This window comes from Monodelphis domestica, chromosome 4, assembly GCF_027887165.1.
Source record: "Monodelphis domestica isolate mMonDom1 chromosome 4, mMonDom1.pri, whole genome shotgun sequence".
In the NCBI taxonomy this organism is placed as follows: Eukaryota; Metazoa; Chordata; class Mammalia; order Didelphimorphia; family Didelphidae; genus Monodelphis; species Monodelphis domestica.
Genome location: NC_077230.1, coordinates 238,876,873 through 238,896,727, shown reverse-complemented (window position 1 = coordinate 238,896,727; position 19,855 = coordinate 238,876,873). Strand labels below are relative to the sequence as shown.

At 37.5% G+C, this 19,855-nt stretch overlaps 1 protein-coding gene across 18 annotated transcripts in view; it reads right to left on the bottom strand.

Annotated features, from left to right (window-relative positions):
- Positions 1 to 18,666, bottom strand: part of USP28 (ubiquitin specific peptidase 28) — a 61,740-nt gene extending 43,074 nt beyond the window's left edge. For 7 of the 18 annotated variants that reach the window (XM_016433845.2, XM_016433849.2, XM_016433852.2 and 4 more), the window contains exon 1: positions 18,547 to 18,666. In XM_016433845.2, coding sequence (XP_016289331.1) covers positions 18,547 to 18,651 — 105 coding nt within the window. In that variant the 5' untranslated portion in view covers positions 18,652 to 18,666. Of the gene's footprint in view, positions 1 to 12,653; positions 15,793 to 17,739; positions 17,925 to 18,023; positions 18,318 to 18,546 lie in introns of those variants that run through there. The other 11 variants (XM_056794368.1, XM_056794372.1, XM_056794375.1 and 8 more) reach the window with 4 other exon arrangements.
- Positions 18,667 to 19,855: the final 1,189 nt, after the last annotated feature.

Sequence of the window (19,855 nt, the reverse complement as noted above, 5' to 3'; positions counted from 1 at the left end):
GAGTGGAAAGGAATCTTAAAAATTAATTCAGCTCCAGTTAAGGAGTCCCACTGAGGTAAAATGACCTCCAAAGGTCAGGCAGCTATTAAAGAGATAAAAACAGAGCTCTAGCCCTAATGAAAGCTTAAAGTGCCTAGGTACTTTTTGATCCAATAAGCACCAACATGAAGACATATAAGGAGTCCAGGGAATGTGTATGGGTATGAGGATGGGCTATTTTAAACTTGGCTGAGCATAACATTTGGACGTGTGTCACTTTTCCAAGCTTCCAAATGTGAAGTCAACCCCAGATACAACCAGTAACCACTTAAAGCTAGAGCACTAGCTGCTTAGAAATAAAAATAAATAAATGAAGATAAAACTATTTCTGAAATGCAAAATAACCCACTTAAAAAAACTAAGGGATTCCCTCTCAAGAGCAAACTGATACATCAGCAAACAATCTTGATAATTCCTCCTCAGTGACAAGACCTATTTAGAATCCTTTTTCTTCAGTCAGTAAACAAATATTTATTAAGGGCCTACTATGTGCCAGGCACCATGCTAAGTGCTAGGGATACAAAGAAAAGCAAACAGTCCCCATTGTTAAGAAATTTGTATTCCCATAGGGGAGACAACATGCAAACAATTATATACAGGGTAAATTATAGGTCATTTCAGAGTAAGGAACTAGAATAAAAAAAAGGAGGGAAATGAAGCATCTTGTGTGATAAACAGCAATGAGGCCATTACCAATGAATTTCAAGGGGCAGAGAAGAATAAAATGTAAGGAGACTGAAAAGGTAGGAAGGGAACAGGATTATGAAGTACTTTAAAAGCCAACCAGAAGATTTTAGAGTTGATCTTGGAATTAATAGGGGTTCCTGTAGTTTACTGAATAGGATTGTGACATGGTCAAAACAAACCTGTATTTTAGGAAGTAAGTAGCCAGGGATATGTTGAATTAGGTTGACAGAGAGGCAAATTGCTAGAGAAAGAGGGATGGAAGGATCACTTGTGTATGTAGGGAGATTTGTCTTAGCAGGGAGAAGGGACAGAGGTGAATGATGAAATAGTGAAAGAAAGCAACTGTCTGAAGTGAAATGAAGAGGGAGCTCTTCACAAATGGCCCTAATTTTTCAGTAAATATGCCAGCTGAGAAGGTAGGAGGAAGAACCATGAGAACCAGTTTTTTGCAGAAAGAGGAATAACCAACTTAAGTTTAAATTTGGCAGTTTGACTTAGGGCACAAGGACCTTTAGGGTAATTGTCATGGAATTTTCAAACTAGTCCAGTGAGATGATGAACCATTTATATGGCTTACCCTGAAATGAGGAGTCTAAAAGATGAGACAGTTTAATCACATCAATAAAACAAAGGTTTTAATACAAACTAATTTCACAATTAGTTTGTATTTATTGTTACTTATAAGAGAAACAGCAAACTATATCCTTCAACAGATGAGATTCTGATGCTTACCGTTAAAGTACCACACAATTAGAAATAACTTCGGCTGACAGTGCTGCCTAATCTCTATCAATGACTCTCCACAATGACAACAGAAACCTTACAGTGCTCACAATGATGCCAACAGCAACCTTTTTGCTGTAGTCATAGACTAGAAATAAAACTGCTGAGACCAGACATATTAAAAAGTTGCATGAATCATGTAGTAAAGGGGCCAGAGTATTGGGTGTCTTATTCTAAAAAAGTCCCAGAGTTAGCATAGGTAGAAGTTGATAGGCCAAGTAGTGATGTATTCATTAAATCTTTAGTCCTACTATTATTTATACAGTATTTTCCTCAGAGAAGATTCATAAAGTTTTCAAAATACTAAATATTTTCTGGTTTCTCAACTTAATTGAAGTCAATATGTATACTGTATTCATTTTGAAAACGTGATACAAAACCAAAAGATATCAATAAGTTTTTTAAAATAGAAAACTATTTTAACAAAAAACCTAAAGCTCTAATTTGTTGAAACAGAAGAAAATGAAGATTTCCACAATCAGCAAAAAAAAATCAATTCTCTAAATTGTGCAAATATTTTTAGTCCTTATTAAAAGTTCTCTTTTGGGGGCATATGGGTAGCTCAGTGGATTGAGAGCCAGGCCTAGAGAAGGGAGGTCCTGGATTCAATTATGGCCTCAGACACTTCCCAGCTATGTGACCCTAGGCAAGTCACTTAACACCCCAATGCCTAGCCCTTACCACTCTTCTGCCTTGGAACCAATACACAGTACTGATTCCAAGATGGAAGGTAAGGATTTTTTTAAAAAGTTCTCTTTTTGAAGGTGGAGCCAATTATATATATATATACATATTGGAGTAGCAGAAAGCAGCTCTTCACCCAAAACTACTCTAAAGAGATTTAGAAAATGAACTTGACTGAATCATAATTGGAAATCCAAGAAAAAAATCAATTGAGTCATTTGTTCAGTCAAGCCAGCATAGGGAGATGGAGAAGTGTGTGGACACTGGGATGGGATCTAAGCATTTCAATACCCAGAGACTAATGAAAGTTGTAAGCACTGATGCCAAATGGAAACTTTTTTCACTCACTACTCAGTTCAATTATAGATCCCAGTTACAGATTGAGTAAGGGACCTGTACTCAGATGTGAGGAGCCAAGCAAGGAAGAAGTTCAGAAGTAAGCAGAAGCAGTGTGGCTCAAACCTCAGAAGCAAAGCAGGATGAGTTCTAGCTTCTTACTGAATCTGAAGCCTGCAGAGGAATAATCAGGATCAGGGTAGGAATACTAGAACAAAGAGAAGCCCACAAGTCTGTCATTCTAAACTAGTAGAGCTTTCCAACTGGCTAGAAGAAGCATAGACCAGCAGCAATCTACTGTAGCTCAGACTCAAATCCAGGTTAAGAACTTGTAGTATGCTGACCGGGGGCAACAAACAGATTTTCCCACATCAGACCACTTTGGGAGCACTGAAAGGTTGAAGGCACCTAGTCTGAGATGATCCCTAAGAGTCTGGAATAACCCAACACATAAAACTCAACAAAGGCCGCAGCAATACCAACCCAGACCTTCCCCCAGAGGTGCACAGAACTTGGCCCTAACAAAGTCCAAAGTCAGGAAATGGGCTAGAAGAATTAAAAAAAAAAAATCCCACAATAAAGAACTATTATGGTGCTCAAGACACAAGCCAGAAGATATTTAGAAACACCTAAAAGAAAAACCTCAAAGAAAAATAACAATGATCCAATCAGAATTTCTAAAAGAGATAATTAAAAATGAAGAGCAAACAAATGATTTTAAAAGTCAAATGAGCACACTAAAAGAAAAATATTAATAAAGAAATGAGAACTATAGAAAACTTTGAAAGGGAATTAACTGCTTAGCATAAGAGATACAAAACCTTAGTCAAACAACAAACTTCCTTAAAATTAGAATGGGCCAAATTAAAATCAATGACTGTAACAAATAATATTAAAAGCAAAAGCAAAAGACTAAAAAAAAAAAGGAAGAAATTCTAAGGTATTTCATAAGAACACTGGGTGACCTGGAAAACAAATGGAGGGAGGGAAAATAAGGATTATTGGACTACCTGAAAGCCAAGACCAAAAAAACCTGACCAAGAATAGTGTATTTCCAGAAATCTTAAAAGAAAACTGCTCAGATCTCTTAGAACAAGAGGAAAAAGTAGAATCCACCACTCAGTTGCTGAAAGAAACTCATCTCCTAGCAATAGTATAGCCAAAATCTAGAGCTTCCAGGTAAAATAAAAAATATTTATAAAAAAAGAATTCAAGTTCTGGGGATCCACAGTCAGGATCACACACAATTTAGCAGCCACCACTGTAAAGAGCAGAAAGTTTTAGAATATATTCTAGAAGGCATCAACCAAGAATAATTTACTCAGAATAACTGAATGAAATTATACAGGGGAGAAAAATGACTTATTGAATAGAGTTTCAAAGCATTCCTGATGAAAAGACCTGAGCTACATAGAAAGTTTTAAGTTCAAACAAGTTTAGAGAAATATATAAAAATAAACATGAACAATAACAAAAAGATAAAGGTCTAAACAAGGATAAAATGCTTGCATTTTAATATGGAGAGATGGCATATCTGTCCCCTCTGGATTTTATAACAGAAAGCCTGGGAGTAGTTTTGTTAAGTCAATGATTTTTAAAAAAAACCTTTACCTTCTATCTTAGAATCAGTAGTGTTTATTGGTTCCAAGGTAGAACAGTAAGGGTTAGACAACTGGGGTTAAATGACTTCCCCTGAGTCACACAGCTAATAAGTTATCTGACACTACATTTGAACCCAGGACCTCCCATATGTAAGCCTGGTTCTAAATCCACTGAGCCACCTAGCAGTCCCCTGTCTTTATGATTTTTAAAAAGAGTGAAAGGGAGAAGAGGGACAAACTGAGGAAGATTAGAATTCTATACAAACAGGAAAGAAGAAAGGTGTGGCTGTTGCTTAAACCTTACTCTCACCTGAAAAGGTCAGGGATAAAAATAATACACATTCAGTTGAATACAATATTACATTTAAAACACATACCCTATACAGGAGAAAAGAGAAACAGGAGAGAAAGGGAAGAAAGGGAAGTTAAAGAAAAGGCAGGTTATAGGAGAGATTAGTTCTGAGCAAAGCAAACTCTTAAATAAGGATGTATAAAAATATAGCTGTTTTTGTCATGACAAGAATTAGAAACCGAGGGGATGCCCTGGACAATTTTTTGTAGATAAATGTGATGGAATCCTATTGTAGTGAAGAAAAGAGGAAGAATATTTTAGAGAAACCAGAGGAGATTTGTATAACATAACATAAAGGGAACAGAAACAGGACAATTTACACAATAATGTAAAGAAAACAGCTTTGAAAGACTTGGCTTTGAAAGACTTTCAACCATGATTCCAAAGAACTAATGTAACATACCTAGCTCTGGATAGAAGTTAAAGACTCAAGAGAATTGAATGAGATAGGTATAGGTGTGGGTGTATACATACATTAATACACAAATAAATATTTTTGTATGTTTTTCTTTTAGACTGGCCAATGTGGACCTTTTTTTTACCTTGACTACATGTCTTTAACAGAGGTTTTGTTTTTCTTTCATTCTGGGTGGGAGAAAGGGATTATGCTAAATTTAAAAAGCAATGTTTTAAGTTCTTTTTTCCTGCTCTGGACATGTGATTTTGATGGTATAGGCCTAGGGAGGAAATTCCTTTTATCAATGTACTTTGGCAAATGCTCTAAGGTTTATATTTTTATGCTTAGGAAAAAAATTCCAATTTATTGAAAACCGTTGAGAAAGCTAGACAGCACTCTGGCAGAAACTAGGCTTATCCCAAGAGCTTACACCATATTACATAAGTATAAAAAATCTTAATAATAAAGGATGCCACAAAAAAATAAAAGTAGACCATAGACCTCTCTAGATATGAGGAGGTATATTCTTAACCAAATAAGGTATTAAAGGTACAAGAGGTACAAGAGATTGTGATTACATGAAACTTAAAAAACTTCTACAGTGTAAGTTTAAAATTAATATCCAATAACTCCAAGTATTATATTTTATAAGATTTATTAATATACACTTGAAGTAGAGGAAATAGATGACGCCTGAGTAAAGACAAGTTTGCCGGATTTACCGGATGGTGGGAGAAGAGAGTGAGAGGGGCAGAGTTATATAAGGAAGAAACAGAGGGACGAAAGTAGGATTCTGGGAAATGGAGTCCTAGGGAACAAAATTCTAATTACACAACAGGAATAAAGTTAACATGTCTAGGATAAGAAGGGAAGTCATGGAGGGGGAAAAAAACTTTATATTAAATTTCTATGTTAAAGGTTTAGTCTCCAAAATATATAAACAATATATTCACAAAGACCAGTCATTCCCAAAAAATAAGCAAAGGATATGAACAAAATTCTAAAAAGACTTTCAAACTATTAATAACTATATAAAATACTACAAATTACTAGAATCCTGAAGTCTTACTTCACACCATGCAAATTAGCCAAGATGACAAAGATTAGAAAAGTCAAGGTGTGAGAAGACAGTGGGCATACTAGTGTTTTGTTGATATAGTTGTAAATCAGTACAACCATTTTGGAAAGTAATTTGCAATTATGCAAATAAAGTAATTAAAATATTATATACCCATTAATTAGGGTATGGCTAAACAAATTGTGGAACACAAACATAATGGAATATTACTGTGCTATATACAGAAAAGCCTGGAAAGATCTACATAAACTGATAAAAAGTTGAAGCAAGCAAAGCACGAAAACAATCTACACAATAACTACAACAATGTAAGTGGAAAGACCAAAGCCAAAAAAAAGTGAATGTTGCAAAGTTTTAAAAAACAAGCATAGTGGAGTAACCGGGTGGCTCAATGGATTGAGAGCCAGGTATAGAGAGATGGAAGATCCTGGTTCAAATCTGGCCTCAGATACTTCCTAGCTATGTGACCCTGGGCAAGTCGACCCCCATTGCCTAGCCCTTACTGCTCTTCTGTCTTAGAACCAATATTGGTTCTAAGACGGAGGGTAAGGGTTTAAAAAATATTTTTTAAAGCATAGCTTCAAAAAAGATATATGAGAAGACAATCCCAATCTAATACTATACAGAGGTGGGAGATCCAGGAGTATGGCACAATGTCCTTATTTTTGGCTTTTTTCATATATTTATCAGTTCTGCTGACTTTTTTTCTTTTTTTTGGGGGGGGGAATCTTTAAAAATAATATTTGTTATACAGATCTCTGGGTAGTACTAGAAGAATACTGAGGAAACTTTTGGTCATAAAAAAGGCATCAATTAACATTTATTTTAAAATTTTTTAATTATAATTTTTTTTTATTCTAAATTCTAAAAATGTTGCCAAATACACACAATTAATGAAGAACCACCTAGTGTCAGAGGTAGGTCTTCCTGACTTATAACCCTGTTTGTTTATCCGGTTAGCCTTGCTGCCTCTCAATTATGCTCCAAGATGTATTTTATTTTTTCCATCTTTACATGATCCTATATTCATTATTTAAGCCCTTTTGGAGCATATATTGCTCATCTAGCACAAAGCAGAATATAAATCAAACAGGCATTTATTAAGCACCTCTTATGTGCTACATATATGCTGAATAATTCAATTGCTATTATTCAGTCATTTCAACTCTGTAACTCAAGTTTTCGCTGCAGAGATACTACTGTGGTTTGCCATTTTCTTTTTCAGTTCATTTTAAATATGGGGAAACTGAGGTAAACAGGGTTAAGTGACTCATCCAGAGTCACAAAGCCGGTCAAGTGTCTGAGGACAGATCTAAACTCTAAGTCTACCTAACTCTTGGCAATTTCAGAGAGCTAAGCTCCTTCAACAAGGACACACAAATAGTATGTGAGAAACAGATTCTTCAACCTGGCTTCAAGGCTGAGTTTGGTGCTCTTGCTATTTAAACTACATGACAATGACTCTTCAAGAATAGTTGAGAACAGGAGAGAAGTCAAGATGCCCATTATCACCACTATTACTTAATATTGTACTAGAAATGTTAGCAGTAGCAATTACAGAAGAAAAAGAAATTGAAGGGATTAAAGTAGGCAATGAGGAAACTAAACTATCTCTCTTTGCAGATGATATGATGGTATACTTAGAGAATCCTAGAAAAACAACTAAAAAGCTAGTGGAAATAATAATTTTAGCAAAGTTGCAGAATACAAAATGAACCCACATAAATCATCAGCATTTTTATATATTTCCAACAAAACTCAGCAACAAGAGTTAGAAAGAGAAACTCCATTTAAAACAATATAAAATACTTGGATTTGCCAAGACAAACTTAGGAATTAAATGAACATGATTACAAAACACTTTCCACACAAATAAAACTAGATCTAAACAATTGGAAAATCATTAATTGCCCATGGGTAAGTCAAGTTAATATAATAAAAATGACAATCCTACCTAAATTAATTTACTTATTCAATACCACACTATCAAACTTCCAAAAAACTTTTCTATATAATTAGAAAAAATTATAACAATGTTCATCTGGGAAAAAAAAAGATCGAGAATATCAAGGGAACTAATAAAAAATGTGAAGGATGGTGGCCTAGCAGAGCAATACCAAATCTTCAATTGTACTATAAAGAAGTGATCATCAAAACAATATGGTACCAGCTAAGAGATAGAAGGTAGATTAATGGAATAGACTTGGGGTAAATGACCTCAGTACGATAGTGTATGATAAACTCAAAGATCCCAGTTTTGGGGACAAGAATCCACTATTTCACAAAAACTGCTGGGAAAATTGAAAAACAGTTTGGGAAAAATTAGGTTTAGATCAACACCTCACACCCTATACAAAAATAAATTTGAAATGGGTAAATGACTTACATATAAAGAGGGAAATTATAAGTAAACTAGGTGAACATAGTATACCTGTCAGATCAATGGGAAAGGAAAGAATTTAAGACCAAGAAAGAGATAGAGAACATCACAAGAAGTAAAATGAATAATTTTGATTATAGTAAACTAAAAAGGTTTTATAAAAACAAAACCAATGCAACCCAAATTAGAAGGAAGCAACAAACTGTGAAAAAAATTTTATAACAAAATTCTCTGATAAAAGGCCTAATTTCTCCAATATACAAAGAACTAAGTCAAATTTGTAAGAAATCAAATCATTCCACAATGAACAAATGGTCAAGGGATATGAATAGGCAGTTTTCAGATGAAGAAGCCAAACTATCAATAATCATGAAAAAAATGTTCTAAATCCCTTCTGATTAGAGAAATGCAGATCAAAACAACTCTGAAGTACCACCTCACACCTAGCATAGTGGCCAATATGACAGGAAAGGGAAATGTTGGAGGGCATGTGGCAAAATTGGGACACTAGTGCATTGCTGGTGGAGTTGTGAATTGATCCAACCATTCTGGAGGGCAATTTGGAATCATGCCCAAAGGGCTTTAAAAGACTGCATGTCCTTTGATCCAGCAATATCATTACTGGGTTAATATCCCCAAAAGGAAAAAAAAAACTGAACAAGGACCTGTTTGTACAAAAATATTTATAGCTGCACTCCTTGTGGTAGAAAAAATTAGAAAATGTGGATGTCACTTGATTGGGGAATGGTTCAACAAATTATGGTATATGGTGGTGATGAAATACTATTGTGCTACAAGGAATGATGAATTGGTGGATTTCTATAAGAAGGGAAATGAACCAATGCTCAGTGAAATAAGCAGAACCTAATTAACATTATACACAGAAACTGTAACACTGTGGGACAATCAAATGTAATTGATTTTGCTACTAAAAGCAATGCAATGATTCAGGGCAATCCCGAGGGATTTATGAGAAAGAATGCTGTCCACATCCAGAGAAAAAACTGTGGGAATAGAAATCCAGGAAAAAAAATGTGATTCATCACTTATTTATATGAGCATGGGATTTCGAGCTTTGGTTTTGAAGGCTAAATGAATAATATGGAAATGAGTTTGATCGTGATAATATATTTAGGTATAACCCAGTGGAACTGCTTATCAACTCCAGGAGAGGGGAGGGATAAAATATTACTCATGTAACCATGGATAAATTTTTAATTAAAAACAAGAGACTAGCTAAGAAATACCACTCCCAACTAGTTAATTCTAATCCAAGCACTTTAGACATCAACAGAAGTTCTCACAAGTCTAGCTCCACCTCATAGGTAAGCTGTTTATCTAGTTTCCCTAATTTCTTCCTTTCCTACATGTCCACTTCCACCTGCCTTGGTACCTTTGCTCAGTCTATTATTGTGTCACCCAATTTAACTTCCTTCTCTTCTTAGTCAATAAACTGCCATGGCAGTTAGCTGATACAATGGACTGAGAAGCTAGACCTGGAGTTAGGAAGACTTGAATTCAAATCTGATCTCAGATATTTACTAGTTGTGTAATCTTGGGCAGGCCACTTAATGTCTCAGTTGCTTTTATGTCTTAGTAACAACTCTAAGCCAGAAGGGCAAGGGCTAGGCAACAAGGTTAAGAGACTTGCCCAGGGTCATAAAGCTTGGAAGTGGCTGTGACTCAGTTTTTTCATATGTCAAATACACCTACCTTCCCTGGTTGTTGTGAGGATAAAATGAGAGAATATTTGTAAAGAGCTTGTAAATTCTTAAAGCCTAATATAAATGATGCTATTAATAAATTTCATTTTCGAGATGACCAGTTGCAACCTAGGGGAAGAGGCTATTAAAAAAACTAAAAGTACAATCAAAGATATATGAAAGGTGGGGAGAAAGAATAAATCACATCTAGTTTGAGACATTAGTTTTATCTCTATTATAAATTCCCTGTCTGGCCTGGTTGGAAAAAAAAACTACAATATCAACAGGTTCGACCCCTTTATTTGATGAAGAAGCTGAGATTTAGAATGATTTGCTGGAAGTCCCGGTCAGGGGCACAGTCAGGATTTGAATCCAAGTTATCAGACTACAAATCACATGGGCTCTTTTTCCTATTGTTTCCATTGTCTTTTCCTATTGTCAAGCTACCTTTGTGGGCTTCAGTTTCCTCACCTTTAAAATGAAGGGACTGGCATGAATGATCTCTTAAGGATTTCTTCTATTTTTAAATCTATGAACCTATGACAAGAATCAAAATCACAGACAGGGTATATTCTCATAGCAATATGCTAGATACTAACAGGGGTTTAGTAATTGCCAAACCAAATAATGACAATGACCATTTGAAAAATTAATTTCTCCAATTTCAAACAATGCCAATAGGTTCATGCCATAATCCTAACACGGTTTATGATTCTATCCATTTAATTATACCATGAGACAAAGCAAATACACCCAAATAATAACAATTACATATAAATGGTAGCGAGGAACAATAAAAATGTCACTGAACTGGGGGAGGGGGGGTGGATTTCAAGCTCAGCTTCAACCACTGACAAGCTATGTGACTGGGTATGTACCTTAACCTCTCTAAGAATCAGTTTCTCCACCTACAAAATAAGCCGGAACTAGTTGACCTCTAAGGTTCCTTTCAATTCTGATATCCTATAAAATATAACACAGATAGCAGGCCTGTTGGGATTCATATTCCAATTTTTTTCAGGCCTTTAGGGCTTATTTTCTCAGTGTACACTTCACCTTACACGCACACTTCACTTGAGACTAAATCCTATTACTGAATATGGGCAGGCCAAGACCTGTTAGGATATAACTAGTGTTTCAATCCCATCACATCAATGCAGCTGAACATTATAAATCTTGATTACAGCGAAGAATGAGAGCTAACAGGTTTGTATTTCTTTTTGCCAAGAACAATTTTCAAAACAAAGAATTCTTTTCTAGCCCTAGAAGCAGAAAAGAAAAACACTTATACACAAACCATCAGTGAAGAAACTCAAGCTTTTTGACTTTCACAAAGCTAAGTGGTTTTATGCACTCTTTCACCTTTATGGGCCCTGATTTTCCTGGGTAAAGAGAACATTAATTGTCACTTTGCAAGGAAGCATAAACAGTCAAGAATCAACCCTGATATATATTGTAAATCTGGTAGGATGGATGCAAACACAATTTGGCCCAGACTCATAGAATTTAATTTATAATGGATAAGGAAAACTGCTAGAATCAGTTAAATAGCTGGAGAAAAGAGTCATGACCTAAAAGCTATCATGTAAATCCTTTATCCTGTGAAGAAAGTAGATTCTCCTTTTAAGAAGAGATGAGACTTTAATGTTCTCTTCAAATACTTCAATTCTTCAAAATAGAGATGCTCTTCTTAGCAGTCTGCAGCACACGTCCTGGCATCACTTGCTTATGCTCTTGTGATGTTTCTCAACTTAACATTAATAAACAACTGATAACAAGCCTATTCTATCACTATATCCCAACTTCTAAAAGGAAATGTCTTTTTTAATGGCCTGAAAAATTACTGCTATATTTCTAGTTTTAAAACAAAGGTGTCCAAAGAAAGTCATAATGCTATTAGAATCCAAGGAAAACACATGACCTGCAACTCCAAAACGAACTCCAAAACTAAGGTAAAGAAGGGCTGATTATTACATAAGGGTTACATAAGCCTAAAGGTTAAAATAAAGAGTTTGGGACTTGATATAAGCAAAAGGACTTCATTTTAGCAGCCTTTAGTGACACAATGCTAAAGGTATTTTTAGGAAGATTAATCTGGCAAGTAGATAAAGAAGGGAATTTAGCTCTGAGCTACTGTAGTTAATTCAAGGTAACATTTATCAAGCACCTAAGTACAAGGCACTATGCTAAGGGTCAGGGATAGGAGGACACAAATGAAATACACCCTGGCTTTACATTCTACTGGAGGTGGGAATGAAGATACAACCTACAGATAAATATAAAAAAAGACATTTGGGGGATGGGAGTGGGGTGGAGATAAAATAGTAATCCAGACATGAAGATAACTGCAAACTCCTAGAGAGGAATCTCGTACACACACACACACACATGCACAGTATATCACCAGCATCTAACATAATTGAATGGAGCAATTCCATTTTTTCAACGGAGAATTTTAAAATTTTGAACTGAACCAACCTCAATCAAAATGAACACTTTTATATTCATATAAACAGAAAAAGAGCTGTACATGAAAGTGTAACTATTATATATACATATATAGTTTTTACTTTTGAGTATAAGTTCAATATATAACTGTCAAAGCTACCCTACTTTTCTATAATTCCTTCTGTTGTCTTCTATGCTTTAAAATAAATTCTTCCATGACGATTTTCATCATCCCTCTCACCCTTCCTGTTTAAAATAAAAAAACCCTTTTAACAAATATGCATAGTCAAATTAAATAAATTCACACATTGGCTGTTTTAAATATATTTCTCTCTCCTTACTAATAGAAATTTATCAGAAAACAGCTCTTTCTTATGAGTTTTAGTCAATTCTTTACATATCTTGGCTATGAAACTTTTATCAAAGAAACTTGCTGCCAAGATGTTTTCAATCAACTGTTTCCAATGAATTTCAAATACAAAAGATGCAAGAAGTTTTGCTTTGAATTCATTCAGTATGAAATGCTATTTGGAAAATGAGGTGGAAGATTAAAGGATCAAAGAATTTTAGAGCTGGAAAGGCCCCACATAGATTATTCAGCAAAACACATCACTTTATAGGTAGGTATTGGAATCAAGAGTAAGAGGTAAAGAGACTTGGTCAGGAGTGCCCAGAAAGAAGCATAGTTGTGATCTGATGCCCTAGTTGGCAGTGTTCTTCCTCTTTAAATTAACGCAATACATCCTTGACAGGATTGTTGCAAAATCAAATGAAAAAAATATAAAAACATTCTTAAACTGTTACAGAAATGGCACTTATTACCCATCTAATGTCTCATTCATGTGACAGCTCTTCAAGGGCCTGAGGAACCCTATCATATGTTCTCCCTTCCCTCCACATCATATGCCTTTTCTTCTCTAGGTTCAACTAAGTTAGGATTTTATGGCTCTTTGCTGAGCTTCTGTGCTTCAGTACATACAGGCTTGGAGCTATAAGTCATATTAGTCCAAATTCTTCATTGTAAGGGAGATCAAGAGAGGTTAACTGACCTGCCACAGACATTAAGAGGTAGAGCCAAATCTTCTGTCCTGACACCAGTTTCTCCTAAAAAGTCCTCTGCTGCCCCTCATCAACACCTAAAACATGATACTGATGCAAACTGAATGCAACACTACAAAAGTGATTCCTAATCTTGGTCACTAGTCCTCTTTTAATATAGAATAAGATCAAATTGGTTTTTTTAGTTGCTAGGTCATATTGAGCTTATAGTACAGCGAAGCAAATATGGCTTTGAAAAAAATTCAATTCATTTAACAAATATGTATTTATTATGAATTTATGTGCAAAACACTGCTAGAAGCTGTGACAATCACATAAAAATTCAGTCTTTATCCACAAGGAGCTTGCTACATATAAAAACTGTTGGGCAGAGAAGCCAGGCAGTGAAGGAATTCGGCTGTAACATGAATGAAAAAGGATAGCAAAAATGGAAAGGTTCCAGCTTTTGAGCAGGAGATCCCCATGTGTATTTGAAGGCAAGAGAGGAAATTGAGTAGACTGAAAATTCTGGAGTTGGCATAGATTTGTAAAAATAGGCCCTTTAGGAGGAAATAAGGGGAAAGAAACTATATAACAGAGGTTGAGAGGTTCCTTTTAGAAAGAAGGAAAACAAAAAGGAAACAAAACTTTCATCAACTACAGCAATCAAAGTTAGAAGCATATAATCCAAGTTAATGGCATATCCCTACTTTCTATTAATAAATAAAATATTTTCTCAGGAAATGTATGCTGAATGTGGGTATATGTTTCTCAGGGAATGTATGCAGAGTGTATGTGTCTGTGGGGGTGTTATGAGACATCCTTGTGTCCAAACAAAACGCATCAGCAAAAATTTTTTTTTAATTTAAGGGCATTTTCTTCTCTGATTCTGAAGAGATGAATGAGATAGGGAAGTGTAGAAATAAAGATGTGGAACCATGAAAGAGGCAGTCCCAGCTGGATAACCTCAAATTATTAATAAGAAAAAAAGAGGTCATTTACTTAGATGTGAACAGGGAAGAACTGGGAATGTAGTAGAAGTTTAAAACAGGTGAGGAATTCACTATGGAGTCAGTTAAGAAGATTAATGACTAAATTAAAGCACTACTACACTTCTCACTTTATCACTTGAGATTGTACTGATAAAAACACACTTGCTATATAATCTGACACTTGCTTTTCTTTCATGAAAAATCCTTATAAGTAAACACAACACATGGTGAGCTCTTTTTGGTAAGATGCCATTTGTCAGTTTGTTTTATAAATACTCATTGTTTAGGCTAACACCCTTTGCAGCCGATGAAGAAACATTAGAGTTGCAGAAGAAAACCAAGAATTGGCTCATTGATGTACCAAAAAATATAAATGATCAATGAATCCTGGGCAAAAACAAGTCCATAAAACATGAGAAAACAAACAGCTCTGAAATTCAGTTTTTAAATTATAGAGAAATTAGTAATTTTTTTAAAAGCAAAGAAATTACTAGGCTGTTATATAGCATATTGAATAAGGTAGTCACCTTAACAGGGAAGTTTGATAATAGGATGAGAGTACTACATTATTTTCTTATCAAAATACTGAATGATTATATAAGGATCTTGTGACCAACTTTTAAAGTTTTAAATAGTTCTGGAAGACAAAGGAAATATACAGCATCTTTAAAAGCAACAGGCAAAGTCCCAAAAAACTGTCCACACAGTCATTAAAAAATTACAGTTGCAAGCCACCCAAAAGGTAATGGATAGATGAAAAGGATAAAGTATTTTACAAATTAAAGAAGTGTGGATAAATGATGTGCATATCAGAATGTGCATATCAGAAAAAATATGATCAGAAAAGGTTGAGGTATAAACTATTCCATTGGTACAACAAAATGTCATGAAATCTAGAGGAAGACACTTGACACATTTGGTGTTCCACTTACTGAGAACTTGTAGAAGACTGTAGACAAGGGTCAGACAAAAGACTTAAATAGATTTCAATTCATAAAGTTGGAGGAGATTCCAACAGGGAAGTGAACCCAGGTCTATGGAAGTTCTAGGGGTTTCTTGGCAAGGACACTAGAGTAGTTTGCCATTTCCTTCTCTCACTTATTTTACAAATGAGGAAACTGAAGCAAACAAGGTTAAGTGACTTTGCTAGGGTCATGCAGCTAGTGTCTGAAGCCAGATTTGAACTCAGGAAGATAAATTTTCCTGACTCCAGGACTGGCCTTCTATCCACTGCTCCATTAGCTGCCCTATACTTCTGTGGAAGTTTAATTCTATTATAACAATTAAGAGAATATTATTAGGGGGCAGCTGGGTGGCTCAGTGGATTGAGAGTCAGGCTCAGAGACCGGAGGTCCTGGGTTCAAATGTGACCTCAGACACTTCATAGCTGTGTGACCCTGGGCATGTCACTTGGCTCCCATTACCTAGCCATTACCACTCTTCTGCCTTAGAACCAATACACAGTATTTATTCTAAGATGGAAGGTAAAAGTTTAAAAAAAGAGGATATTATTACCAATTTAACATCCATCATATTTCAAAAACACTTTTTTGAAAAAATTAACTTGATTGAAAATTGATTTAAAAATAATCAAACTGATTGGCTAACTTCAGATGTTTCAAACTAGTAGGACCAAGAAGCAGTTAAAATTTGAACCTGCATTTCACTTTTCATCATTAGCCTGAATAGAGCAAATCATCAGTACTATATAGCAAATGTCATCATTCTACAAGATACTAGGGATTAAACTACTCTTGCCTGGCACTGTAACTGCATGCCCTCCAAAATTTGTTTTGACTTAACCAATCCTATCTGTTAAAGACTTAAACTTTAGTTATATCATAAAATAAATTTACAGACAAGATGAAACCAATGACTAGGTAGCAATTTAAGTTAACCTGTGTGATTAATAGGTACATGGTCTTATTAACTAACAAAGATATAACTGACCTAAAGAAGGTTTACTATCTTTTAAATGTTTCCCTTCTCTTGAACATTGACAATGTCTTAAAACTAAAATATTCTCTTCTGTCTCTAAGCTGTTACTTTCTAAACAAAAAACTGATTTATGAACCAAAAGGGACAATTATGCCACAAATTCCAGTGGACATTTGTATTTGTAAGTATGTATACAAACTAGATAAAGGTCTCCTATTTCCATCTGGGGAGTTTTCTTTCTTTCTTTTATAAAAAGTCTTCAAAGTGGTTCACTGTAACTTATACACTATCAGGTCTGTGCAAAATATAAGAAATATAAGGCAAAAGTTTTATTTTTAATGTTTGTGTGCATGTGTGTAAGCATGTATTCATATGCTTAGTTTGATGGTTTTGTGGCTTAGTTGTTCAAGCAAGGTCTTCCAATTCCAAAATATGACTTTTGACACCTAATACACTTTCAAAATTTCCAGAAACCACTTAGTCGTGTTTCCTCATCCTTACCACCCTGGAAAAAAAATAGTACAGTAATTGGGTATAATGTACTTTAGTAGCAGCATTTCAAAAGAGTTAAAAGCAATTTCTGGCATTCCAGAATGATGGCGCACCTGATGCCAAACATTTATTTCCGTAAATTTTTTAACATCCTACTTCCTAAATGTTTTCAGTCATATTCTTGCTTTCTCTCAAACCTTGGGTACCAGTGTTAATCTACATCAGATTCCTTGGATAGCCAAGCTGTTTCCTATCTTCCTCATTCTTTCATTGGAAACTGTTACCATCAAGTTCAGCTACCCTTTTAAATATCTCCCTAAATTGCTTTTGCACTTATCACAATCTCTCTCGTGGGGTAGCTATTTCTGTCTGTGTCCTCCCCGTTCCCTCTCCCCTCCACCCACAATCCCACCATTAGACATAAAATTCCCAGAGAGCAGGGTCTGGGACGTCTTTGTATATACCCAGTGTAGAGCCCTGCATATAGTAGTGGGTACTTAATGAAAGCGTTTTGAATCGAATAGAGCTCTCCTCCCTACACCACCCGCCACCCCCACAACAGAGGGTGATGAATGCTAGCTTGGAAGCCAGCTTCTCCTAGAAAAGAGTTGGCACCCAAGGGGCGTGGGGATCCCAGGGCTGGGGCATTTAAGTCGCTTCGGTTGAACAGGTCCTTTCTCCCTAAACTTTTCGAAGCCCTGGAGCATCCTACTTGCACCAGCAGAGCCATCACTCTAGGGTGCTCCCAGGCCCAGAGCTCCTCGAAGGCCCCCATCCCCCCCATCCATCACCCCGGCTGCCGTCTGCCCCCAGCTCCGGTCTCCTTGTTCCGCTCGGCCTCCACAGACGGCAGCTTCACTCGCCCCACTCGCCCGGCGCGGACTGCGGCACAAACGCCTGGCCGCCGGCCCGGCCTTGATCTGGCGGGCCCTCCTCCTCGTCGTAGTCCTCGTCCTCTCCCCTCCCGCCTCTGACACCGCTTGGGGGGCCCGACGCGCGCCGCGCCGCCCCGCCCCGCCCTCTGGACTCCACCGCCCGCACGTCCGCCCGCCTGCCCCGGCCCCGGCGGGCTCACCGAGCCGTGGCTCTCCGCCGCGCTCGCCGCGTCCTCCTGCTGCAGCTCCGCCGTCATGGCCGAGACCACCCTTCCCTCCCCCCGCCCTCTAGCTCGCTAGCTTGCTCTCGCGCTCTCTCTCTCCCCCTTCGCGGGTCCGCAGATATCCCACCGCTACCGCCAACGCCACCGACACCGCCACCGCCGGACCCAGCCCCGAGGAGAAGACCCTCCCCCCCCACTGCCGCCCCCCGCCTCCGCCTCACAACCCCCCCTCCTGGGTTCGGTTCCAGCCCCGCCCCCTTAGCTCGCCCTCCCTTAACCTGGGCGCGCGCGCGCCCCGGGCGGGCCCACCCCTTCGCCGACACCGGGGCCTATGCGCATGCGCATGAGGTGGGGGGAGGGAAGGAAACGGGACCGCCACACGTGCACGCCTGCTCGAGGTCGTTGAGACTAGCGGCGGGAGCGCGCGCGGGAGCGCGCGGCAAAGAGAGCTCCGCTTTCTCCCCTTCCCCCGCGCCAGCAATCCCACACTCCCACTCACGTGACTTTTCCTCATCCTCCTAACGGTCGCCTTCTCTTTCTCTGCTTCAGCGGCGGCGGTTGGGGTTCGGGGTCCGTTGTCTGCGGAGGAAGTTTTTGGAAGCATTGCTGCCCTTGTCCTTCAAATCTCGCTCCCTTGGCCTTCCTATTTCCCTACACTAACCCATAGCCTAAACTGGCGCCTCGTTCCTGATAAAACAGCGACCACCTTGAGTGCTATTCCTTGGAAGAAGTTTCCAAAGGGGCTTAAAGTGCCTGCTGCTTCATTTAACCTTAAAGAAGCCCTCTAGTCTAAAAGGGGAAACTGAGGTAAACCGAACAGCTTGATGGCAAGGCATTTCCTGAGAGTAGTTTGCTGACTCCCTTGGGGGGTTTCAAACTTTAGAGTCAATAAAAATAAGAGTACTTTTAAATACATGGGAACTAAAAGCGTTGTAAAACCTCAGAAGCAACAAGTGCCCAGACAATGGGAATAATAAAGCAGTAGTAAAGGTCCATTTTTTGGCACAGTTTCAGCCCTTATAGTTTGCTCTGATAACTGCTTTTGTGCTGGGGGGGTGGGGTGGGGTGGGAGAGGATGGGGGATTAAGACATGAGTAGCTCTACTTCAAATAATCAAATACTAAAATCATAGACTTGAAAGGAATCACAGAACTAGATCTGGAGGGGGCCTTAAAGGTCCAACCTCATTTTACAGAGGAAGAACCTAAGAAGTCAAATGACTTGTCCAGGGTTACACAGATTACAAGGCAGGGTTGAACTCAGATCCTTGAACTTCAAATCCAAAGTCCTTTCCAAAGTGCCACACTCCCAGGAGCCTTTACGGATCTATAGTCTAACCTCATTCCAGGAGAAAACACTTGTTTTACTTGTAGTGTCACAACTGAAAATAAAAGAACCTCAGAACCTATGATTCTCTTACTTCCTGGTCCAAACCTGTGAACCACTACAGTTGTATTACTTAAGCTTCTCTGATCTGGCCTATCAGCCCCAACATTGGTGGCAAATTTTGCTAATCCATATGGTCACTATTCATATGCCCATATGTAGATTCTGGCACTACTCCTTTTGCAAAATTGATATCTTTTGTTTTTTTATCACCTTTTTTCCAATGTGTCCTACCTCTCATCTCCTCCCAGAGAGCCATCCCTTAAAATAAAGAATTCAAAAAGAGGTAAGGAACAAGCAATTTGCCAAACTAAACAATATATGGACTTTATCTTACATATTATGCAGTTACCTATAGTCACCACTCCTAGAAAGAAAAAAGAGAGGTACACTCTCATATCTCATCTTGGGCTGAGTCTGGT